Raw genomic sequence first — 11,007 nt, 5'->3', positions numbered from 1 at the left:
ATTTTAGCATCACAGTTTTGACCTGCAGTTGAAATCGAGCACTATTGTCTGCTAATTCCATATCTCGGCCTGCAGGTGGATCAATGCCAGAACCGCATCTCCGTTTCGGCCTCAACCACATCTCCTCTTTACGGGGTGAGTCGTACGGTGCCATTCACATGTTGTCTGGCCAGCTGGACGGAATCAGAGCTAGGGGTTCTGGTGTAATTCAAAAGTACAAAGCTACTGGTGCAATCAAGTTAAGGAAGCCAGAAGTGCACAACCAAACCCTTTAGAAGTTGTAGAAGAAGAAGAGGAAAAAAAGAGGAGTAGCTCGACTGATTGGAAGCTAACAATTCTCAATATCTATGTTAATGTCGGAGGAGACCTTTGCCCAAAGTAAGGTGAAGTTTTGGCTGACTTCCGTTGGACGACCAATTATGTCTAGGTCATCAGAGCGTAGGCCTGGACCTGGAACGACTTATAGCAGATGATCGCCGAAGTTTCCACCTCCTAGTCACGGATGGGAGGTGGAGAGAGAGAAAAAGAGAGTCACGGAGGACCCTCTCAGATTTAGAAGAAGACAGACAAATCCTTCGATGTGGAGCTGGCCCTTTGTGGTAGTCTCTGGGAGATTTTTATCCACTCGCAGTATTTCTCAAATTTCTGGAACCAATTCTTACTCAATGAGAGTAGTTTTCAACAACTTCAACAACATAAAACTTTTTCTTTCGAAAGCACCTAATAAAAGAAAAAACCCCGATCCGCATGAGTTATCGTAATAGAATGTTTATTTTTCTATCATATACAATACTTATTGCCAGTGACAATATACGTTTACACTCGTCGCGGCAAATAACAAATTAAATGCGATTTATTTTACTTTCATTTCATAAATAATCACGTCTCACAGTAAATCCCTGAAGAAAAAAAAAACTCTAACATAGCTATGCTTTTGCTCCTTCTGATCGCGGCGGACCGTGCACGTGCTGTCTTAAAAAAAAAGAAACACAGGGTGATTCCGGGGGAGGGGAAGGGGGCAAGGCCTGGCTGGCAAGGCTGCCAAAACGGGAGTCGACGATATAAGTATAATAATTATAAAACAAATTCTTCGGGCGAAGGAGATTCGTCTAACGGCTACTAACTTCTTAGTGTATCGTTTTGTTTTCGTTTGGAATTTGATAGAATTCGTCTAGATCTGTCTCACAGGGTAAAGATGAAAAAAATCAGTCTTAGCTCTTATTTAATTTATAGTTGTATGTCTGTATGCGTCCATGTACTTGCATACGTATAGATAAGTAGATGCTTCAGCGCTTACATACACGGGCGCTCCCACACACACTCACAGACACACTCACATGCACAAATTTGCAACCGGAATATGAAGTTACGAGTCCTGCGAACATGTTAGACGAAGTTACTAGGACCCTGTTGGAGTACCGTATTGATCAGTTCCTCTCGGTGGCATCAATTCCATGGGCGAACGACTAACCTACGAACGCACATATCTGCAGGTCGAAGATCTACCCTAGCTGCAAACGAACTGCTGATGTGATCTGAACGCAAGGCGTGTACTAGTGCAACACCTCCGCAAAGTTCATTAGTAATAAATAAGTGCCTGTGTGTGCGTGTGTCTCTCTGTTCCCTTTTTTACGGTGCGTTGACAAATAAATTGCGTATATCTCATAGAGGCGTACTGTCGAGCGTCTAGTGCCGCTCGAGGAAGGCATTGAACTATGTACAGTGTCTCGTCGTGACGCACGCCTCTGACATATAAGGACATCTCGGACATCCTCGCGGGTATAGATGGTCCCTGTTACGAACCTACTGGTACTACGACTACTACTATTAGCTACTCGCTACGACTGGGCTACTGTGCCGCCACGGCCGCGCGCTGTGTGAAGGCAAGCGGATAGGTGTCGGGCGGTACGGCTACACACGCCGGATACATCTTAATCTGGCTGAGGTCATTCGAGTGCACGTCGTACTTCTGCAGAATGTTTGCGATGATGATGAAGCTGAAGCCACGCACCAGATTCTGCCCGATGCAGGTCCGCTTGCCAATGCTGAACGGCAGGAAGTGGGGGATGTTTTTGCGCACCCGCTCGATCTGTAATGTGCGCTCGTTCTCGCTGCTGACACCGTTCGTCTTGATGATGTTGGTGAGATCCTGCTTCGCGGTCGGGGAGTCACGCAGGTCCGTCCGGATCTGGGCCAGCGTTGCCGTCTCGATGAACCGGCTCGGGTTGAAGCGCTTCGGCTCGGTCCAGTACCGTTCGCTCGTGTTCAGCTCGTAGTTGTTGATGAAGACGACCGTCCCCTTGGTGACACCGTACCCGGCTATGCACGTATCCTCCGTGGCGACATGTGGTACGATCGGTGAGGACGAGTATCGCAACACCTCGAAGATGGTGGCGACCGTGTACGGCATGCTCTCGGTATCGTACAACGTAACGTTGCGCTTGCCCCGCTCGGTGATGCGATCGATCTCGCGCTGGATCCGTTGACCAACCTCCGGATGCTTGGCAATGTAGCCAAGGGCCAGCATCACCAGATTGCCGATCGCCGAATGTCCACCAAGGAAGTCTTCCAGCATGTACATGATGGTGTCACGCGTTACCGACGGATCGAGACGCAGGCTCTTCAGCAGCGCATCAGCAAAGTCACGCTCGGTATCATCGTCCCCAAGAGTCTGCTCCCGCTCGTTCACAATCCGCTCCAGAATGAAGTCCCGAATCTCGGCCGACCAGCGTGTCAGCTTGCTCATGTGCTTGTGATAGAACGGGGCCAACCACGGCAGAAAGTCAACCGCATATCCCTGATTGATTTCCCAGAAGATTTCATCGAAGTTGCGCACGATCGCCATAAAGCCCTGATCGTTGTAGTCGAACCGGACCGAGCACATGTACTCGCTGAACATGTTCGCGCACGCCTGCATAATCAACGGCTTCACCTTGAAGTCCTTACCCGGGCACACCACCTCGTCCAGCTGGTCCATGAAGCGGTGCATCTCCATCACACCCACATCACTCATCTTCTGATAGTAGCTGGAGGCATCGCTCGGCGAACAGTGCTTCCGGGCGAGGTTACGACGCTTCTGCTGCAGGGTCGACCAGTCACAGAGGGCAAGTGCTGTAAACAGAGAGAAAGGATAGAACACATTGAGGATCTATTCGGTACAGCAAATAGGGTGGTAGGGCTGTAGCAACTAGGCGCAACGGCGTATAGATATTCCTTCCTGCACCATTGATTCCAGCACCCAGTCAACGAGAGATTCGCCAAGCATTATGTCTTTTCGTAATTTCCCAAAACGGTTTGCTTCCTGCTTATGTAACTTTAGCTGAAGGTCTCGCCAATATCGGTACGCTACCTCCGTCCGTATTAAAACAGTCATCAACTCTAGCCCGGTACGAGTGTGCCTCGTGCTAAAATCGCACCAACCCAACCAAGTTCACATCCTTGGCCTTCGCATACGATCGTGGTATCTGGCAGATCGCGGACCGGTGACATGGTGTGGGCGCGCAGAGGGCAAAACGAGGGCAACAAAATATACCCGTCTGCAAATATTTTAGTCCTTGAGCGAGCGAACAGCCCAATGTACGCGAGTTGGGAAGCGCGAATAAAATATCGAAATATATCGTTTTGACCGCCAACCGAGTGGCGCTCGGCTGGGCAAAGCACGTACGTGGCGGTGTACTCCCCGAATGGTGCAACGATCACTAGCGACGCGATCCGTTTGGTCCTACGCTCCCCCATTACGCAGAACACCATCGTCGCCCGCAAATGTGAATGAATCGTAAAGTTACGTCACATGGCGGGCGACGGTGTAGAACGATCTCTTCCGGTTGTGGATAACGCTTGCAACACTCGCAGACACAAGACCTTGCGAGAGGTCAACAGTTGGGGTGGCGCGTCCTACGTAGCGTGGTTTCGCGTGTGGTTGTGCGCCTGACACTCACGTGCCAAATGTAAATAGCTCACCAATTGGACTGGACTGCCGGCCATCGGAGCAGCTAGATCCGGCGAAATCACACACACACACATAGCCAAAAAAACGACACCCTGAGTTTGGAGGTCTGCTGAGGGCACGACCTGTCGATGCGCGTTGGAATGGCGACGGAACCGGTCGATCTAACCGGCTTCAGCGACCTTCCAGAAAGTGAGTCACGATGTCACTGTAGCGTCTAGTTAAGAAGGAGCGCGTGTAGCCTAGCGGTGTCATGCCATGCAGGATGCCATACGTCCAACTCGAGCATACCTCGCTGAATGCACCTTCTGTTCCGGTTGGTTCACGAGGGCCTATTCTACCCTCGTGGCATAAACAATACCTTCGCATTTGGTCAGCTGTGAAGAACCAGTCACAAGCCTACCAAATGCAACACATCCAGGAGGAAAGTCTTTACGCTCTGGTATCTGCACACAAACCGGAAGTAGTAGGGTAAGCTATGTTGGTGAGATGAAATCGAAATTCATCTGCTCGATCCTATACTCTGAAGGTTGGTTAGAAGTTCCCGCTAGTCCTACTTCTTATACTCTCTACCCATCAGATCTAGAGGTCTGTGTCAGTATTCCCACCCCTCCGGCCGTCTATGCGAGCCTCCCGGAAGTCCTGCTCCGTTACGAAGTTGCTGTACGTTCTTCAACATCCAGAGCCCAGGCTACCCATGTGGAAGGTAAGCGTTTGCTTCCGGTACGATCGTATCCAGCGTGATTACACACCTACCCTATACCCGGGGCGCGAATCTTCAGACTGCAGGGTTCGACCATTGGACCAGCAACTGGTTCGCTGCGCTTTTGCGCCTGCATTAATATTAATTAAACCGTGGTCGAAACGGAAGTCGGAGCGGGTGGAACTACTGCTGCTGCTGCTGCGGGCAATAAATGCGATCTGGGCTCGCTTAACTGTTCTACCTTTGCCTCCACGAGGCATCATGTGTAGCTACGCGTGTCTGTGTCGGTGTGTGAAGCATGCGGATCGGGCCGAAAGGGAAAGGGAACAAATTAAATACACCCGGCCAATCAATTGCGGTTGAATTATTCATGATTGGAACATCGAGGGCGGCTGATAGCTTTTACAGGGGGAACGAGTTCTCGCCTAGCGTCAGCAGACAAATCTCATCTGCTTTGGAAGGAGAAGGAATTATGTATGAGCGCACCATTTGTTTCGGGCACTTCACACCGGGGCCTGAGAAATCTCGCCCTAGGTCTTGTTGCATTACGCTGCAAGTGGAGCTGTTGTACCAGCAGCCAGCAGTTGATCTCCGCTACTTAAGTAGGTGTGAACATCGGTCGAACAACCATTCAGGAACACCCGATGCTCAACAATCACAGATCACCTGTTCGTCCTGATCGCTCGACGGTGTAAGACGATTATCCGCTCGTCCGCTCTGTTTTGGCAGCTCCTCCAGCTACTGGTACAGTCTTGCCCGCTCTCTTTCACGCACACGCTCCATACGCTGTCTTTCCTTTCTTTCGGGTTAATAGGCCGCCTATGCAAACCGCACCAACCTGTTTCGAGCTGTTCGATGATCATCTTTGCCTGTTTCACCTATCTATTCCGGGTTCGTTGCTTATATCTGGCACCCCTGGCTGTTTGTGATCTTATTCTTTGCGCTTCCTTCTAAATAATGGCTCACCGCTCCATATGATCCGCTCGCGCATCGCACCGCAGCAATCAAGAACGATCCCCTATTGCTGTCAAACCCGTCAAATCGAAGAGCTCGCACACACACGCACAGCCGGCTACAATTAACAGGAGAGGCAGCACAACGGCAACAGCGTGGACCTAACAACTAAGTGTACGGGTCAAGTGTCAAAACAAACACGATTAACTGGACGCGCTTCAATAGTTGATTGATGCGATTTCTCCAAGCATCGTCGAACGTCTCAACTACAATGTAGAGGATGCCGGTCATGATCTATCGTCATGCGGCTCATCTGATCGGTGACAGATGCGATGAAAGATCGCCAGAATCCGATCTAATCACCCGCAAGTACCAACCTGATGCGTGCTGAATCTATCGCTTTTCGATTGCAAACAAAGCAATCCGCTATCTGGTTCGAGTCGGTTTGACAGCTTAGCTTCAGGGAATTGGATCTACGTCTGGATGTCTGGATACAATTACGGGACGCAAAACCTGAGCGCCAGGTTAACAAGTCACCTGTTCACACTGCTAGCCAATATATGCACGGGCGCCCCGGATACTATGGCTGCATTTGCGTCGAATGTCGTCACAAATGGGTATGTTCGATGGTAAGCTTGCAGCGTTGAGCTCAGGTTGCAGTGCTGCAGTATGCTGATGTAGACAGTTTTTTTTGTCGCTCATATCCCTTCGCGTGACTTGAAATGCACCATTCAGTTGACAAGCTCGACTTCATTTGTAAACTCATTTTTTTCTCTCTTTTATGCTTCAATACGGGCGCCAACGTCAACAACTTGGCCATTATGGTCAACGGACTTGTTGGACGATGCCATGCGGAACTATTGCGAAGTTCACTGGACACAAGCCCGTGGATAACGCTTGTCCCTTCAGACAAAATGTTCCAGAATTTCTTACCGTACCCCTGCACTGTTCCTCGATGATGCAACCTTTAACTTCCGCTCGAACTATGGAGTAACACCAATCGCACCGAAACGCGCATAAAAAGACATACCCAACAGCGTGTCCAAGCAACGAATGCAGTGGTCTAGTTGTCGCTTTCCCACCGTATCCATACCAGTGTCCCAGAATTGTTCTGACTACGTAAGCGATGACAGACGACTCGGTTAAAGTATATTAAACAACTACAGACTATGAATTCTTTGTACGGACCAAAGGGAAAGAAAAAACGCCCAACCCTTACTGTCCAGCCCCCCTTTATCCTCGGCCGCAGACTGTTTGCGAAATGTTTTGCAAAACCATTTCGGGAAGTGCTGATTGACGTAATACAACCTGCGACGATGTCTCTACTTTTTTTCGGAACAATTTTTGGACGACTAGTCGAATGTCTGTGATGCATCCATATATATTCCACACCATTTTCCGGTAGAATACCGAACGAGTACTGTGGGTAGGATGTACTAATCAAGAGTCTCGATCAGATTTGACCCAGAGCAACCTAGTTGCCCTACCTATATCCTCCCATTAGCTGAGCTTCCAAAAAGGGTCATTGGGGAAACGTGTTAGACCTCTTGCCTGATGCCTTTCCCTTTTAGATTGATATACAACTCCCCCATGATCCCATACTCTGGGTCACTGCTTCACATAGGTGATGTGTCTGTCAGTTCTGGAAGTTAACTAATATTTACTCTTTCTCTCCACTCCTGTCCACACTTTCTCTCCACCACATTCCACGCTTCCCGCTAGAGGAGTTGATCATTCTGCAAAACAAAACAAAGGCAGAAGTGCACATACACGCAAATGCGAGCCATTCCCTTTTCTTCCGAAAGTGCCTTTCCACATCCGTCTGGGTGCTGGCTCTCTGGTCAGCATTTCCCTCCCTCCAGTTCATCCTGTCCCTGGCATCCCTGGTTCTTCCTTCTCCAATCCTTCGCAAGCTTCAACTCCTCCCCGCCGCAGCTACAACTTTCCCCGCTTGTTTGTTTGCGGTTGATTGTTTCCTATTTCCTCTCGCCAATCTATCACCAGCTTCCCCCCCATCCCTTCCTTCTCCCTCACCTACACCAATTCGCTCCCATTTCCCTTTGAGCCTGTTTCGCCCTCGGTCTATGGGGGTCGCTCACCAAGCTCAACTTCATCATCCACCGGTGGATACTTCCGTTGCCCCCTCTCTGCCCCCCCCCCCCTCCTCCCTGCGACCAACACTGCAGTTCCTCTTGCGTATCTCTGTGGCCCTCGCCCTCTGCAGCAATCCAGCCAAAGCGTAGCAAGACCGCTTTAGGGCAAAAAGGCAAAGTGACAGTTTTTGCAGGCGCGTGGCACGCGTCCGCACAATCGGCCGTGCCTCGTTGGGTCTCACAGGCCACCCCAAAAAAAAAAAAGAGGAACAAGACGAAGAAAAGAAAATACAAAAAAACACACACACATACCCAACTCGACCTGAAGCCGGTCCGGTTAGATCCGATTCCGGGCGTTCCGGGTGGCGGTGGTGGTGGTGGTGGTTTTGGTGGAGGCGGTGAAGGTGATAGGGCGGCGGCCGGACCTCAACGCGCATGGGGTTTCACTTTCTCTGGCCCAGATTAAACCTGTGTCGCCGTTTGGCGCCACCCTGCCTAGAGGGCCCTCGGCCATCGTTGCAGTGGGGACCCGTTGTTGGCCTTTTTTTTTGTAACTGCTGTCGGTTGTCTTCAGTTTTGAGATTTTTGATCAGGACATTTCATATCGATGGGAGATATAAGGCTACGAAGTGGAAGGGTACTACTCCAAAGGGTAATTGGACCTATCAGTCTAAGGTTTAACGAGGTAAGCCTCTAGGGTCATGGATAAAAGTCTCTTAAACCTAAGTCACCTCGGAGATGGTGCCAGATCTAGATTATGAAGAGCTATTGTGGTACTTACAGTTATTCCGATCGCCACCGAACAGCTTGTGGAAGCGCAGAAAGTCGGGCCGTCCGCCAAAGTAACGTCCGTTCTGGTTCAGCACCTCCCGGATCAGGTCCAGATTGTTGACGACGAGGCAGCGGGTCGACCCGAGCGTGATGCTGTACAGATCGCCATACTTCTTTGCCAGCGCGGTAAACCCTTCGAACGGCACCTCGTACTGGCCGAGGAAGGCGAGACTGCCGAGGATCGGCCACGGTACCGGTCCGGGTGCCTGCGGGAACGTCATCAGCTCGGTGGTTGATTGTTGTGGTGTTGGGGCACGGACCGCGAGCTTCTGTAGCCGGGCAGGACGTACGGTTTGGATGCGTACCTTCCGGTGCCATTCGTACAGTATCTTGAAGTAGCACACGACCGACAGCACGATAGTCAGTACGGCCAATATCAGTCCAGTGTATGCCATTGTACTTTGTGTTGGGTTTTGTCCTATAACTCTTCACCAGCGGGTTGATTAGTGTCTTTGTTTTCGGTTGCTTTCGGCTGTGTGCTCTGACGCACTCTGGCGAGTTAGCGAGCGGAGTATGGATCCTTTCCGGCAGCACTCACCCAAAACAGTGTCCAGTGTGCTGTGCGTTTCCTGACGTCCGGGCGGGCGCGTTTTAAATTCTTCTCTTCGTAATAGTCGCTCACCATACACCGCACAAACACACCATCACTTGTTCCGAACGATTTACTGACACACGCGCGTGTTACACCGAGCACGAGGATAACTAAAATGGCCCGACAAATCGTAACGAACAAATAAAAAAACAACAACAAAACAGTACCTTACTGCCTAGTGCAAAACTTAGTAAAACGTAACAACACCAAACCACCAAACAAACAAAACTTGGCTAACCGCTGACCAGTGGTGGTTGGCAAACGAAATGCAACGATAACGTACAAACAATCAAGTTGCCTCCTTAGCTAAATCGAACAGTGCACGAGCGAAAACGTGTAACAACACCCGCGTAACTAAACTGATCGGAACAACCGTGCGAACAACCGTGCGCGGATCCTTATCGCACCACGCGCTACTCTGATATTGCAGCTGCTCAACACTTGCAGATGGTCGCCGCCGCAAAGGGTTGATTTTCCACTCCCGGTCCACACGTTCTGCTCTCGGGTACTAACTCTATCGGGTCTTAACTTTATCGCTGCCTGCTGATGCTCTTTGATCGCAGCCCCAGTGGAAGGGTTGTATCCTGCAGGATGCTCTTTGAAGGATGTTGGTTGCGATGCCTGTGCGTCGTCTTGCTTTTGGCACCAGGTCAGCAAACGACAGGTGTGGATGTGGACAGGATGGTTTCTTTGATTGTAACCAGATACTACTGCAGTGCTTTTTTCTCTCTCTTCTTTAAATTCGATCCAAGGATCCGTGTTTCGGTAGCGGTTGGGTGGTAGTCGAGATTGCCGGGTTGGAAAAGAAGCAAACGAGGATGGAACACGGACACGGTGAGAACGATGTCGCTTCCTGGTTGGTTGGCGATCAACGATTAGCTACGAAAAAAGTTAGACTGATCGAGTGCGGATTATGCGCCAACGTTTATATAGAGTTCGAAACGGCATGCTGGGCAATCCGTGCCGAGCAAGCGCGCGCGCGCGCCGCGCGGAGGCACAGTGTGTGCAAGCGCGTGTGCGCGCGCGCGCGCACTCGATCGCCCTCGCAACCGCACGAGACAGAGAGGGAGCGAACCAGCACTCCACCACAGGGAAACAAGGATGGTTCGAGAGGAAGGAAGGAAGGAAGGAAGGAAGAAATGATGGGAGAACGGGACGAGGAGCAGGATGGGATTGAAGACTCGGTGGTGCTCGGTGCGCCATGAGCCTGGACGGGGTGTGAGCGAGACATCGCACGGGAGAACGCCCAGGGTTCCTCCTGTCCGGACGGCCGTTTTCGGATGGAAGCTCCCTCGGCCTAGCGTAAGAGTGTATCAAAAAGAGGAGCCCGCACTGTTCGCAACCGGCAGACCCGTAGCCTGCTGGAGGGAGATAGCTGCACCGTGCGACCGTATAGTAGAACGAGCGAGAACGAGAGAGAGAGCAATGGAGAAAGAGAGCGAGTGTTTGTATGATGGTATAGGTGGGTCATGCGTGAGCGAGAGTGAGAATGGACCGAAACGGTGGGTCAGTTGTGAGGGAGATGGGCTCAGCACTAAGGGGAGAAAGAGAAGGCGAGCGAGAAAGAAGCGAGAGACCCGCGAGCGAAAATCTGCCCAAGGGTTTCCCCCTCTGTTGGTGTGGTGTACGGGTCCGAAAAAGATACACCGCTAGAGAGAAAGAGCGAGAGTGAGAGAGGGACAAAAGATACCCTGATCAAGCAAGCGAGCGAGCAGTACAAGAAGGTGAGAGACTCTCCGACCGAGGGTGAAAGAAGCTGCGGTTGGTGTGGGTCAGGTGAAGATCAGTTCTTCTGCATGAGGAGCCACCCACCCAGCGGAGGTCTCCATCAGCGGTACTGCTTTCCACGATATTCTAAGGACCTCTACCGGTACTACAGGTAGTTGGA

General features: G+C 50.9%; 1 protein-coding gene across 1 annotated transcript; it reads right to left on the bottom strand.

Moving 5' to 3' along the window:
• Positions 1-748: 748 nt before the first annotated feature.
• LOC118502985 (cytochrome P450 307a1) lies at positions 749-10,025 on the bottom strand. The gene is made up of 2 exons (XM_036035780.1): positions 8,478-10,025; positions 749-3,111 (listed from the first exon to the last, which is right to left on the bottom strand). Exons 1-2 carry the CDS (start codon positions 8,920-8,922, stop codon positions 1,850-1,852), a joined length of 1,707 nt encoding a protein of 568 aa, XP_035891673.1. The 5' UTR covers positions 8,923-10,025; the 3' UTR covers positions 749-1,849.
• Between the last annotated feature and the right edge of the window lie 982 nt (positions 10,026-11,007).

The sequence above is a fragment of the Anopheles stephensi genome, chromosome X, assembly GCF_013141755.1.
Source record: "Anopheles stephensi strain Indian chromosome X, UCI_ANSTEP_V1.0, whole genome shotgun sequence".
NCBI classification, from domain to species: Eukaryota; Metazoa; Arthropoda; class Insecta; order Diptera; family Culicidae; genus Anopheles; species Anopheles stephensi.
This window is presented reverse-complemented; position numbering and strand designations above follow the sequence as displayed.